The sequence below is a fragment of the Podarcis melisellensis genome (genome assembly GCF_964234715.1).
Source record: "Podarcis melisellensis genome assembly, chromosome: 8".
Classification (NCBI taxonomy): Eukaryota; Metazoa; Chordata; class Lepidosauria; order Squamata; family Lacertidae; genus Podarcis; species Podarcis melisellensis.
The window spans coordinates 79,520,415-79,534,938 of record NC_138540.1 but is presented as its reverse complement, the minus strand read 5'-3'; the positions used below and the strand labels follow the sequence as shown (position 1 = coordinate 79,534,938).

Below are 14,524 nucleotides of genomic sequence, written 5' to 3'. Positions count from 1 at the left end.
GTTGAATCTTCCGTGATTGCGTTTCTGTTGTTGCTGATAAGTAGCTGTTTTTGATTAGGACAAAATCTGTAGACAAGGACAGATCTCCTAATCCCTCTCCAGTCTCCACCACAAGGCCTATAAGGGAGAATTATTGTTGGGGTTGGGCAATGATGTCCACTGGAGTGTGTTTAACTGGGATGTGGACTTAAGAACAAATGATGTTTTGTCACACCCCCACAAGGCCCCATCTGCACTTTACGTTTCAAGTACAGTGGTGCCTCGGGTTAAATACTTAATTCGTTCCGTTGGTCCGTTCTTAACCTGAAACTGTTCTTAACCTGAGATACCATGTTAGCTAATGGGGCCTCCCGCTGCTGCCGCACTGCCACTGCACGATTTCTGTTCTCATCCTGAAGCAAAGTTCTTAACCTGAGCTACTATTTCTGGGTTAGCGGAGTCTGTAACCTGAAGCATCTGTAACCTGAAGCGTATGTAACCCGAGGTACCACTGTAGTTTCATACCACTTTAAACTGTCACAGCTCCCCCCACCCAAGAATCCTGGGAACCATAGTGTGTTTTTTAAGGGGGCTGAGAGTTAGGCTACTCCCCACCCCTCACAGACTACCATTCCCAGACTTCCCTGGAAAGAGGGACTGAATAATAGAGCTGGGAGTGACCACAAGTCCAGCACTCTGCAATGCAGAAATCTTTCACGCAATGTGGGACTCGAACCCAGGACCCTGAGATTAAGAGTCTCAAGCTCTACTAATCCCCTCAAGGGGATTGTCAAACCACTCTGGAATTTATAAGGGTGATGGCAATACACTGGTCTCCTAACAACGCCCTTGACAGACTACAGTTCCCAAGATTAATTGGGGAACAGCTATGATTATTTATAGTAATATAATACTGCTTCGTTGGTATAGTGCATATGGGATCACAAAGCCCGTTCCTTGTTCCTTTTCATGTTATGTTATAAAATAATACCCTTTTCTGATTATAGGGCAGCTGAGAATTGTTAGGAGGCCCTTTATCCCCGCACAGAGCTATAGTACCCACAGTTTCCTAAGAAGACGAATTGATTGTTAAACCGCTCCGATAGCTAGTAAATTAGCACATGCTAAGTGTATGCAAATTCCAGCCCCGGGCCTGCGCCCCTCCTCCCTCCCAGCCCTTGAAGGACCTAGGACTAGGTAAAGAAGGAGCTGCTTGGATCTTAACCTTACACCGAAAAGTGGAAAGCGCGCTGAAGAAAACTCCCCGGGCGGACCTGGGTCAGCGCGAACCAAAGCGCCTGCTCGGGGCCGGCACTGTCAGCTCTGAACTCGGCTTGTTAAGAGATCAATGGCTTCGGCCGGCTCGCAGGCAAAGTGCCCGGGGAAGCGCGCAGGAGCTCCTTGGAGAGGCCGGGCGGGACAAGCGCGGACAAGACGGGATGAAAGCGCAGCAGCGGAGGCGGCGGCTGGAGACGCGGTGCAGGTGTGAGCGCGCGTCGGAGAGCCTTTTGCACGCACCGCTGGCTGTTCCTTTGGCACGGAGGCGCAAAGCTCTCCTGGCTGGGCTGGGGCAAGTCGTAACTCTGGGCCCGCGCGCGTCACTGGGTAGCCAATTTTAAGGCGTCCCTTTTCCTGTTCCTGGCGCGGAAAGGAGCGCTTCTAAAGAATGTTTTGCTTCTGTGTCGCCTGGTTCAATCCTTCAAAGCGCTTCACAGCTCTTGTATAAATCATTCACCTCGGCTTTTTCTTCATCTTCTTTCATTAAAAAAACACAAAAACTCAAACGGATCCCTGGAAGACGGATGGGCTGGTGTCAATGGCAGATGGGTGCAAGTGAGAAACGAGAGTTCAAATGGAGGAGATGACGCAGCAAGGGTGTGTGTGTGTGTGTGTGTGTGTTGCCCGTCATTCCGCACCCCATATGCAATTCAAAATAAAAGCAATTCAAAACTGTAAAATGACTTTTTGTTTTTTGAAATGATGCAAAACTTAAAGGTATGTTGAAATTAATATAACTTCTTTCCGGATGTCTACTTTGATGCTTAAAAAATAATCAAACGTCAAGTTATTTTTTTATATAACCCCCCCAACCTATTTTTGTGTACATGCCCTAAGGTGCTTTCTGGGGGTGCCCTAAGCACGTGCTTCAACTACCTACTGAGTAGTCCTGCTGGTGCTGATGTAGTGAAGGCCACCGATGACTTGGAAGGTGCAAAAGGCAAATTCAAGATGCAACATGCCTTCCTCCTCTAAAAAGGAATTATTTTCAGGCCCGAGTTTATCTGTGACGAGGAGGAAGAGCCAAATTTCACGAGGACTGTACTGCAAAAAATTTTCTCATTGCAAAAATGCTGCTATCGCTAAGAAGCAACCAGCTATATCACGGCCTCCTGCCCTCTCCCCGCCATCTGTTGTAATAAATGTCAGACATATCAATTAGGCACCCACAGCGTACATTTAAAGGACTCTTATACCGCTTTAAGAGTCCTGGAGAGAATCCTAGGCATTGTAGTTTAAGGATACTTGGAACTGTAGGTCTGTAAGCTTATCACCAGGCTTCCTCAACCTCGGCCCTCCAGATGTTTTGAGACTACAATTCCCATCACCCCTCATCACTGGTCCTGCTAGCTAGGGATCATGGGAGTTGTAGGCCAAAAACATCTGGAGGGCTGAGTTTGAGGAAGCCTGCCCAACACCCTTCACAAACTGCATCTCCCAGGATTCTTTTGGGGGATGTCAGGATTATTAAAGTGGTAGAAGAATGCTTTAAATGCATGGTGTAAATGTGGAATTATACCTAGCCAGATGGGTGGGGTATATAAACAATAAATGTTGTATTTGCGCTAACCAAGGCAGCAGGGGAGAGAGCGCAACTCCATGGAAAATAGGGATGGAGAGTTGCTAAAAATAAGAGAAAAGACGAAATTTTCTTTCGATTGTATATGTTAAAAATGTTAAAACTTAATAAAACGTAATGGGGGGGGGAGAGAAAGCATCGCTCGACGTGTCAGAGCATGTGGGTGCTGCCCAACAAGCTCTAGCTCAGGCTCTGTGACCCTAAATGATGTTGGAACTGCTGGTACCATCACCGCAGACCAGCATTGGCCATGCAGCTGGTGGGAGAGGCTCCCTGTGCCTGATCTAGCTCCTCCCGGTCCATCACTGGATCACCTTCCCCACCCCACCATCTAGCAGCTGGCTGGAACTCTGCGCAGTCCTGCAAAACCTTCCCTCCGCCCAGAGGACTCGCTCCAGTGAGACGTTGCATGAGCCCTGACCGTTTTAAAGTATCTGCAACACGAGAGAGACGCAGCAGCCCAAGCGGAAAGCTCCCATAGGTGGATTGCATTCCATACCTCCGCTGGGGGCGGGCGGGGGGATAAAATAAAAATAAATCTGACTTCATTCAGTAGCAATCAGAAGCCCCACGTGACCCCCCAGGAAGATGACATCACCCTCATTCTAACCGCTCTCTCTCCCCTCTTCCCCGTTATTTTAAAGGGGCAGCGGGAAATTGCGTCTGTTTACTTTAGGAGGTATTTTGCTGCTATTTCACGGGCTGGATTCAGTCACATACCGGCAAACTCCAAGCGAAGAACTACAGTGGATTTCGTGCTCCTGAGAAGCGAAGTCGCTTCCCTCCAACAGATCAGACTTTTTTTGCGATAAGGGGTGCCATGAGAAAAATGCACTGGAAAACGATGTCCTATTATAATATATAGTCTCCCTGAATGAATGTTTCAATAAACGTCGTCGGGACAGCGTGTGGCATCCCACTAAGCTTGCCTCAGAGTAGATCCATAATAATTAAGGTCCCATTTAAGGCACGACCCCCGCCCCAGGCCTATTGCAAGCCCCAACGCGCTTACCACTGGTGCGCACTGCCTCCCTTGAAGCGTAGAAGCAGCGCCATGCAGCCGCGCTCCCCCCCGCCCAAGGCTGGATTTCTCATGCAGCTGGCTTAATACACGAGCTCCCTCTCGTGGCTGCTGTCTGCCTGTTTTCTAACCCACCATGAGCCCCTTACTATCTCGATTTTTGCCCGCAAAACCCAGGCAGGAGAGCGTCTCTCTGAGCACCCCCATTGCAAACCTCTAGCAAAAGGGACCAAGACCCTGTTCCCAGAGGGGGCTCCTCTTCCTGTGCTTTTGACAAATATACCCGGCTGGGAGAGCAATAAACAGGTGATGGAGGCGATCTGTGGCTTTCTGTTGATCTCCAACTCCCATTTCCCTCTGCCGATATGGACACCACAACCACCAGTGGCAATTACTAGAGGTGGCTTCACAGCAACTCTGGGGAGCTGAGAATGACAGGCCCCGCCTCCCACCCCCTTTCGTTTCTACATTGCTTTCCTCCCTCTCATGCAGACGTTTCAACTACAACTCCCATCGTCCCTGCCTGTTGCCAATGCTAGTTGGGGCTGATGGAAGAAGAAGAAGAAGAAGAGTTTGGATTTGATATCCCGCCTTTCACTCCCTTTAAGGAGTCTCAAAGCGGCTAAGATTCTCCTTTCCCTTCCTCCCCCACAACAAACACTCTGTGAGGTGAGTGGGGCTGAGAGACTTCACAGAAGTGTGACTGGCCCAAGGTCACCCAGCAGCTGCATGTGGAGGAGCGGAGACGCGAACCCCGTTCACCAGATTAGACGACTACCGCTCTTAACCACTACACCACACTGGCTCCCTCACACTGGAAGTTGTAGGTCTAATAACATCTGGAAGGCTGCAGGTTTCTTATCCTTCAAATTGTTGCTAGATGCAGCCTCAAGGACTCCCGAATTTCATACCGTTAAAAAAGCTGGGCGCCACCTGCACTCTCTGCTGAGTGGTAGCAAAAATCCCAGGTGGTTCCAGGCGTCTGTGTGCTCCTTCGGAGAATTGAAGATGCAGCAGAGGCTGTCGTAGTTTTAAGAAATATGATTTATTCACGTATTTTCACTTTCAGTCTGCATGGAGGGAATCTGGAAGTTACAGCATGGTCGTCTCAAGGGGAGCTTGCAATGCAGGGATCTTTTGCCCAATGTGGTCAACACCTCTGTGCCATTCCGTTGTCAGCTGGGTAGAGAGAACGCAGGATGGTTGGGATCAGGGATGGGGAAAACCTGCGGCCCCTCCAGATGTTAAGGGGTGCTAACGGAAAAATCTGAGGGCTCCCTTGGACAAAAAACAAAGACACCAACCAGGATAACTTGGAGCAAAACAGCAGCCTGTAGGCTTGGCCTTTGTTGATCTGTTGCAACAGGGTGCTCCCCTCACCTGCAGGAGAGAGGAGGGACCCAGAAAAATGGTGTGCAAGGCCTTATAAGGACTTTTGAAATTGCCACACTGTAGATCAAGACCACCCCAAGAAACATCATACATACATCACAGAAGGGGTGTAACCTAAGACCACCCCTCAGATACATCACACCTACATCACAAAAAAGGCGGTCTAAAACAGAAAAGTTGAATATTGTTTTTCTCCTGTCCTTGTTTATCTCCTGTCTGGCAGGTTACTTGATTGGATTGCCTGGGGAGCCTGGCCATTCTTTTGTAGTGATAAATACTTAGTTCCTGGGCCAGGTCACAGGCTCACACCCTATTCAAACGCAGACATACCCTTAAGACAGGATTTGTGAAGGAAAAGACAATGGGGAGGCTTTTCCAGTTTGACCTTGCAGAGAAAACATTTGCTCAGTTTAGGAATCAAAATGGTTCCTGGTTGGCCTTCCTGTGCTGATCTATGTATGTGCTTGGTTTGTACACTTATGAACATTACCATATATCTAAGACCATAAAATTCCTATCACAGGGGAGGAAAGCAACATTGAAAGATGAATTGCATCCAAGAGTATTAAAAGAACTGGCAGATGTGATCTCAGAACCACTGGCAGTCATCTTTGAGAATTCCTGGAGAACAGGCGAAGTCCCGGCAGACTGGAGGGAAATGTTGTCCCTATTTTCAAAAAGGGGAAAAGAGAGGACCCAAATAATTACCGCCCAGTCAGTCTGACATCAATACCAGGGAAGATTCTGGAGCAGATTATTAAGCAAACAGTCTGTGAGACCTAGAAAGGAATGCTGTGATCACCAATAGTCAGCATGGATTTCTGAAAAATAAGTCATGTCAGACTAACCTGATCTCATTTTTTGACAGAATTACAACCCTGGTAGATGAAAGGAACGCAGTGGATGTACCTACCTTGATTTCAGCAAGGCATTTGACAAGGTGTCCCATGATATTCTTGTAAAGAAGCTGGTAAAATGTGGTCTTGACTATGCTACCACTCAGTGGATTTGTAACTGGCTGACTGACCGAACCCAAAGGGTGCTCATCAATGGTTCCTCTTCATCCTGGAGAAGAGTGACTAGTGGGGTGCCACAGGGTTCTGTCTTGGGCCCGGTCCTATTCAACGACTTGGATGATGGACTCAAGGGCATCCTGATCAAATTTGCAGATGACACCAAACTGGGAGGGGTGGCTAACACCCCAGAGGACAGGATCACACTTCAAAACGACCTTGACAGATTAGAGAACTGGGCCAAAACAAACAAGATTTATTTTAACAGGGAGAAATGTAAAGTATTGCACTTGGGCAAAAAATATGAGAGGCACAAATACAAGATGGGTGACACCTGGCTTGAGAGCAGTACATGTGAAAAGGATCTAGGAGTCTTGGTTGACCACAAACTTGACATGAGCCAACAGTGTGATGCGGCAGCTAAAACAGCCAATGCAATTCTGGGCTGCATCAATAGGAGTATAGCATCTAGATCAAGGGAAGTAATAGTGCCACTGTATTCTGCTCTGGTCAGACCTCACCTGGAGTACTGTGTCCAGTTCTGGGCACCACAGTTCAAGAAGGACACTGACAAACTGGAACGTGTCCAGAGGAGGGCAACCAAAATGGTCAAAGGCCTGGAAACGATGCCTTATGAGGAACGGCTAAGGGAGCTAGGCATGTTTAGCCTGGAGAAGAGGAGGTTAAGGGGTGATGTGATAGCCATGTTCAAATATATAAAAGGATGTCACTTAGAGGAGGGAGAAAGGTTGTTTTCTGCTGCTCCAGAGAAGCAGGCACGGAGCAATGGATCCAAACTACAAGAAAGAAGATTCCACCTAAACATTAGGAAGAACTTCCTGACAGTAAGAGCTGTTCGACAGTGGAATTTGCTGCCAAGGAGTGTGGTGGAGTCTCCTTCTTTGGAGGTCTTTAAGCAGAGGCTTGACAACCATATGTCAGGAGTGCTCTGATGGTGTTTCCTGCTTGGCAGGGGGTTGGACTCGATGGCCCTTGTGGTCTCTTCCAACTCTATGATTCTATGATTCTATGAAAGGAAAGTATCCTTACAAATGAGGGTAGGCAGGCATCTCTATTACCCAAAGTGATGGCGGTAGTGATGAATAGAGCGAACAACCTTGGAGGCGGGGAAGGAAGGAGATGGTCCTTAGGGCCTGTGACCTCACTGGTATTCCTCGCAGTTGCAAAACATTAAACTAGTCCTGGCTGTCGCACCCTCCAGGTGTTGTTGGACTACAACGCCCATCAGCCCCAGCAGGTGGTTGGCCAAAGCTCACAGATGATGGGGTGGAGATTGTAGATAAAACCTCAGGGGGCGGTTTGCAAAAAAGCTAAACCAATAAAATCATCACACACAAAAAATTGCAACCATAATTTAAAAACCGTACAGAAGGTTTAAAACCACAATTAGACCAAAACGAATGAAAACTCGTGCAGTTCTTCTAAGCATCCGGGCACGCTTTATTAAATAAGAATATTTTCGGCAGGTGCCGAAAAGTGTGCAGTAGAGGATCCTGCCTGCTATCAATGGATCCAGGTGCCTGGAGCCTTACCGCACATCTGGAGGGCTGGGTAAGGCTGCGCCAAGACAAGCAGGAAAGTTCACTTAGTCCCATGTAAGTAATCCTACATTGCGCATGGACCATTGAATTTAATGGGGCCTTGCACCCGAGTGAGCACGTTCAGGGATGCGCTGCAATATCCACATTTATTTACTTATTTCTCCCGTTCCCCTTCCCCGCATCGAATGGGTTAATTCCTAAGCGCATGCGCAAGGCTTCCCCACGGCGCGACAGCTGCCTTTCTTGCGCAAGCGCGGCCACACGACTCGGAAAGCCGCCCAAGGCCGCGACCTGCCAGACGGGCATGCGCGGCGCGCTGGCCGCCGAGCCCCTTCTCCGTTACCCGCCCATGCGCAGAGCAGAGTCGCAAATAGCTTCGCCTTCGCCGTCGAGGCCCTAACGGCGCACGCGCAAGGGGAGACGAGCGCTGAGCGGGCAGGCCCCGCCTGCTTTCCCTGTCTGCGCTTGCGCAGCGAGGGTCCTGTGGCTAGAGGGGACCGGGCTGCCCCTCCCCAAATCCGGAGGAACCGGTGAGTGTTGGGTGTGCGTGTGCGCGCGCCCCCGATGCATTATGGGAAAGGGGCAGATTTTTTTGTTTGTTTGTCTGCCCTTCCCCCATGGTCCTTAATACCCCCCCCCCACCCCTCCAGTCGCAGTGCAGTATGGGATTGTGGGCTCCTCTTGTGGTCCATGGGCATTATGGGGACTGAACTCAGTTCTGTTCCATACCTGGGGCGAGGGGCTTGACCTCTGCTCTCCCAGAGCATTATGGGAGCGGTCCATACAGTGTCAGCCCCAGTGCATTGTGGGATGAAGTCTCCCCTTGAGCCCCCCACTCTTTCCCTCCTCCTCCTCCTGTGCTCTCTGGGGTCTCTCCCCTACCCCCTGCAAATCCCCCAGGTCCCCACTACCTCCATCCATGTTGCGAGCCGGGGAGCCCTTGCCAGACATTTATAACTAGTTCTGCTCCTCTTCCAGGTTTGGGCTGCTGGCATTAAGGGGTGATGTCTGAAGTACCCAAGCATGTGGAAGCTGGGAGCTCAGAGGACATTGGCTTTGAGGAGGAGAAGGAGGAGGAGGGGACTTCGACCGGTGAGCAAAGTGTAGTGAGCTGCAAGGGAGAACTCCCGTTTACTTTGAGGGGGTGGGAGGGTAGGGTATGGGGCTCCTTGAGTTTCCCTCCCTCCTACCAGTAGGCCTGTGTGGTCAGGTAGAGGGAGCCTTGGTTTGTAGGTAGGAGCCAGACCCACTGCGCTAGGAGGACTGGGAGCATAATAAAATTCTTCCAGGTGCCCTTTTCTTGCCAACCTGCAGATCTGCTGGCCCACCTAAGCAGAGTAACAATTCATTTACATCCAAGGGAGGCCCTGAGAATAGTAAGTCTCCGTTCACATGAGAGGGCTGGATGTTAGCATCCTGTAGAGCTAGGCTGCATAGGGTTTGGTGTTACCGTTAACTTTCCCACTGGTTGCAGTTGGTTCAGCAGGGCACTAGGGGGTGGTATCGTACAAGAAAGGGCACAGGCAGCTGCAGAACTTTTAGGAGAACATTTGTCCCACTCTCTAACCATGGTACTGCTGAGTACTAAGTATTGATTTGTTTTCCTAGTAGGCATGATCCACGCCCCACTTGTTGTTGGTGGGCTATTATTGGAATGGCTCCCGAGAGCTGAGTAGCACAGCTGTTTAAATAAGCCCAATGAAGCTACTAGTATTTTGTTAGTAGTCTACTGGAGTGGTTTGTGTCTCCATTCTGGCTGTAGAGCAGAGGAGGTGCTTTCTTTTGCACGCAGCATGGAAAGTGCAGAATAGTAGCTTCTTAGCAGACTGCGGGGCATGGGGGGGCTGCGGGGGAAAGAAAAGCCTTCTACCAAGTGGGTTCGTGGAGAAGGGGCAGAGTATAAGGCTGTCAGAAGTAATATCCATCCCACTTGCAAGAAACCTTGGAAGGGGAGAGAGCTCTTGTGCTTGGATCCTTCTCCCTGGTTTCCCATAGCCATGTGGTAGGCCATTGTGAGAACAGGATATTGGGCTAGATGGGATCTCTGTATATTATATTCTCTCAGTCTATAGACCTCTTGGCCTTGAAATCCCAGTTCCCAATTGAAAGGTGACATTTGTGGAGCTGGAGTAGGCACTGAGGCGGAGATACTTGTCTTTATGGTGATCTCTTCTGTATGGCTGGCATGTGTTCATGGCAGTGCTCAGTTTGTGGCCAGCCTCTATAGCATACAGATGTATGATCTGCTTGGTTCATTGTGAGCCAAAATCATCATTTTGATTCATTATTTAGGCATATTATATTACCATGGAGCTTAGGGTGGGCTAAAAAAAAGAAATAAATATATGCAATAACCCAACAACAAACTTGCAAAAGAAGGTGTAAGTGAATGAAGCTTCACAGAAGATGAGGGTTTTGAATTTGGGTCTCTCTCTTCCCCCCTTCTCCCAGTCTAAACACAGCAGTTGAGCCACACTGTCTGCTCATCCACCCTATGTCAGGGACCCAGTTCAGACACCTAGAACTTGTAAAAAGGCAGTTGCAGAATATACATTTTTCTCCTGGAAACTTGTGCAAGCCTGAGCATCATTCAGGAGTGGAAAACTCTTGTGAGACCTTTTGATGGGCTTTCATTTATGATGGCTAGCCTTTCAGTGGAATGAGGGTTCAGGCAAGGCTGTGTGTCTTTCTTAGTTCTGCACAAGCACATGGAAAGTGTGACAATGGGAACTAGATACAGATTTTAGTATTCTCAGTCTTGGCTTTATTCTTTCCATTTTTAAAAAGAAGAAGAGGAACAAATATCTAGTCCCTTAGGTTGAGAACATGGCCTTGGAAGTGTCTTTTGTCCTGGGGAGCCCTGCCTTAAAATCTCAGCTCACAAAATGGTCTCAGCCTCAGTTTGCCACCTGCAAAATAGACATGGGTGAGCCAGAGTTGATTCAAGGGGTGTTGAGTATCTTGACTACTTACTTATTTTGGTCAATATCCTACTTCATTGTAAAGGTGGGTAATGTGTTACACAAAGGAGCTGCATTTTTAAGAATATATTTTGAAGGTACAACATTTCAAATGAGACCTTTGGTGGATAAAGGTGCATTATATCTATATAAATAGGTGCATGAAACATATTTGAGGTTTCAAAAGAGTAGTTAATCATGAGGGATGTGGAGCTATGTGTGTGGAAAGGGGAGGGAAGGTGGAGATAGAAAATCATTAATGCATTGGGATATTTGGGATGAGTCCTTACTTTTGAATGCATCTGTATTCAAGCCGCCTCCTCTGATGAACTAGCCTAGAGCTGTCTGAGGTTCTGCCAGTTATGGACTGTGATTCTTCTAGGTGTCTCCACCATGCACGAGGAAGAGGATGAATCTGAAGCTACATCTGTATCTTCCGGAGACAGCGGCCCCCCTACCCCATCAGCCCAAAGCCTTCCAGGTACAAGGCCATGAAAACGTCATATTACAAAGCAAACTTTCCCTGTGCTGTGTAGCAAAATGACTGAACTAGATTGTTAAAGGGGGATCTTGTGTTGGAGCTGGGGCTCAATTTGAGTCTGGATTTAGCCACCTGTTCACAGTGCCAGCTCATCAACCTCATGCTAGTCATGAAGAAAGCACCTCTGAGCATTTCAGGAGTGCACTTCCAATACCGCTAACTGTAGCCCTTGCCATCCTTGCACATTTTAGAGGAGTTAGCAGAATTTCTGGATTACAGGGTGTGGCTTTCAGGCTGGCTTTGAGCACCAGAACTTCCCCAGCTCCAGGATTTGACTTCCCCCACCCACTTTGAACGACAGAAGCTGATATGCAATAAAATAAAATAAATATTAGGCAGATGGGAAGAACTTGCTGTAACTCCAAAACCTGGAGGTGTTGTTGTTTGTACCTCACTGCATTTCCCCCCTTTCTCTGCCTCTTTTATTAGGCCCCCGGAGCAAAGAGCCACAGGCGACAGTTGGGGAGCCGGTGGACGATGGCGGAGAGGCTGGGCAGGATCAGCTGAGCTCTTCGCTGGCTCCCAGCCCCGAGTGGCATGAATGCCCCGAATGCGGCCGTGGCTTCGGCACTTCGCGCGCCCTGAAGGTGCACCGCAGCTACCACGAGGGGCGCAAGCGGCCACACAGCGGCTCCTCTTCCTCCAAACAGCCACCGCCTCTGATCCTGCCTAGTAACCCCAACAACCAGGATGGGCGAGCAGCCCCCACCTCTGGCCGGGCCCGAGTTTTTCACTACATATGTGCCGAGTGCGGCCTGGGCTTTGCCTCCCCGGCCACCCTGGAGGGTCATCGCTGCGAACACGGCTGGTGCTGGAGCCCCCCGCCCGCTCCCCATAACAAGCTCTCCCCCTCCCCCACCCAGAGGGAGGCCAACGGAGACCAGGACATAGATGGGGCCGACGGACCGTACCACTGCACCGAGTGCCCGGGGGAGTTTGGCTTGGTGTCAGAACTTCACGAGCACTACATGCTCCATGCCCGAGGAGAGCTGTAGAGCACATCTTTTCTACCCCTCCCCAATCCCACTCCCTAATCTAATCAGTGGCGCCTGCCGAGGAATCTGTCTGGCCAGGACTCTGGGAGAGAAGTGAAGCCTCCTTCATTTTTTTTTATTTTTTGAGGTCCTCTTTTAGTTTCATTCTATTTTTCTAAAATGAATTTAGCAGGAGGGGAGGAGAGTTGGGAGGGTACGCGGTTGCTTCGGAGCAATCCCTCCTGAATGCCCTGCCTCCTCAGAGTAAGTGTAGCAAACGCAGGAGCTCCCTGCCCACCTGCAGGGAAGGGAGCTGTTGCCTTCTCCCTGCCCCAGAGAGAGGAGCTATCTACTGGTCTGGCGCCTGTAGGTCCTAGCTAACTATTCCCCAAAGGGAGCCCATGTCAATGGGCTTTTTGCAATGGAAGCACTAAGCAGTATTGGGCGTGTTGCTCATTTTTAAACAATTGAACCAGGAGAGATTATATTCCAGGCCTATCTCAAGGTTGAGGGAGGAGGAAGGGGCTGGGTTAGAACGGCATGTCCTGTGCACAAGGGTCCTGCATCCCTGCTGCCCATCCTCTTATTGTGTAGACAGTCCCCTTCCCAATTTAGGTGCCCATCCTCCCACTTGTCACCATCTTTGGCACCTGGGTGGTCCATGCTGAACCGAAGCTGTGTTCCGTCTGTCTCTGTGTGTGCGTGTGTTTGGCTTTTTAAAGAGAGCGGCTTCTAGAGACGGCATCCATTCAGCATCAATCATGAATATTAACAACCTCTCTTCGCAGTAGCTGGGAGAGTCGGTTTAATAAAAGTGATTCTGTATGTGTGACTTCTCACTGTGCCCATCTCTCTCTTCGTGAATGGGGGAAGCTCAGTGGCACTGGATTTGGCTGCAGAGATGGATGAGGGGCTATTTCAGTTGCAGGGGAACTCTTTGACCCTCCAGGTGTTGGCTGAATGGCAACTCTCATCAGCCCCAGCAAGCATAGCCAGGGACGAAGATAGTTGTAATCATCCCTTTCCACTGGCCATTCTGGCTGGGGCTGATGGGAATTGGAGTCCAACACTATTTAGAGGTCCCCAATCCCTGCTAGAGAAACAACTAGAGCACCATGCAGCCTTAGCGTCCAGTTCCTGTTTAAAGCTGCTTTTGGAGTAGCCAAAAGTACAGGGAGAAGACACAGAAGCAAAGGGAAGTTTACATACCACCAGTAAAAATGCTACCATCAATGCATGGAATCTAAGTGACAGAACACAAAAAGGAAAAGAGATGGGGACAGAAGAGGAACAATTTCAACTCGCACACCAATTATTAAGTTAAATAGCTGGAATTGGGAACAGAAGAGCCAAATGGAACTGGTCTCCCAGCAGAGCTGATGGAGGAGCCCTCATTCCCTTTATTCCATCTGCTGCAGCCTGATGGCATAGCTGCTGCCAGGTGACAGTTGAGGGAGAAGCTAAATAGATCTGTAGTATAGCTTAGGAGCTACAGTTCTGCCATATGTGTGGTGGTTTAGCTCTGTTAGGAAAGATGAACACGCTTGTCTCATGCACTTGAAGCACATATTAGGAAATAGCTGTGTTGCTTTGGCATAGTTCCCAGGTAGCTCTTGATACAGAATGAACGTACTCCTTTATTTTTAACTTTTCAAAAAAGCACTGAAACTGTTGGGCAAACATTTCCTTCTGTCAGAATCTGTTAATTCAGATGCACATATTTACAGCTCTGTTGAGTGGCAAATCCCTTCACTAAATACTATATCCTTAAATACTTTAAAACTATATCCTATACTATATCCTATATAAGGGACGCGGGTGGCGCTGTGGGTAAAACCTCAGCGTCGTTCGGTCCCAGCGCCTGCCAACCTAGCAGTTTGGAAGCACTCCCGGGTGCAAGTAGATAAATAGGGACCACTTACCAGCGGGAACGTAAACGGCGTTCCGTGTGCTGCGCTGGCTTGCCAGATGCAGCTTGTCACGGCCACGTGACCCGGAAGTGTCTGCGGACAGCGCTGGCTCCCGGCCTCTAGAGTGAGATGAGCTCACAACCCTAGAGTCTGTCAAGACTGGCCCGTACAGGCAGGGGTACCTTTACCTTTACTATATCCTATATACTTCCTGTCAAGCAAGTCCCAGTATGTGGGATTTCACAAGTAAATTTGCATAGCTAGGGATGATGGGAGTTGTAGGCTTTCCTCCTCCCTGCTCTATAGCTATACCTT

General features: G+C 49.1%; 1 protein-coding gene across 2 annotated transcripts; it reads left to right on the top strand.

The window, feature by feature from the left end:
* The first annotated feature begins 8,198 nt into the window (after positions 1-8,198).
* ZNF428 (zinc finger protein 428) lies at positions 8,199-13,131 on the top strand. Of its 2 annotated transcripts, XM_081923324.1 has the most exons (4): positions 8,199-8,354; positions 8,803-8,916; positions 11,167-11,265; positions 11,755-13,131. In XM_081923324.1, exons 2-4 carry the CDS (start codon positions 8,829-8,831, stop codon positions 12,318-12,320), a joined length of 753 nt encoding a protein of 250 aa, XP_081779450.1. In that variant the 5' UTR covers positions 8,199-8,354; positions 8,803-8,828; the 3' UTR covers positions 12,321-13,131. The 2 variants fall into 2 exon arrangements, with proteins under 2 accessions (XP_081779450.1, XP_081779451.1); XM_081923325.1 differs by lacking the exon at positions 8,803-8,916 and having other exon boundaries at positions 8,206-8,354.
* Positions 13,132-14,524: the final 1,393 nt, after the last annotated feature.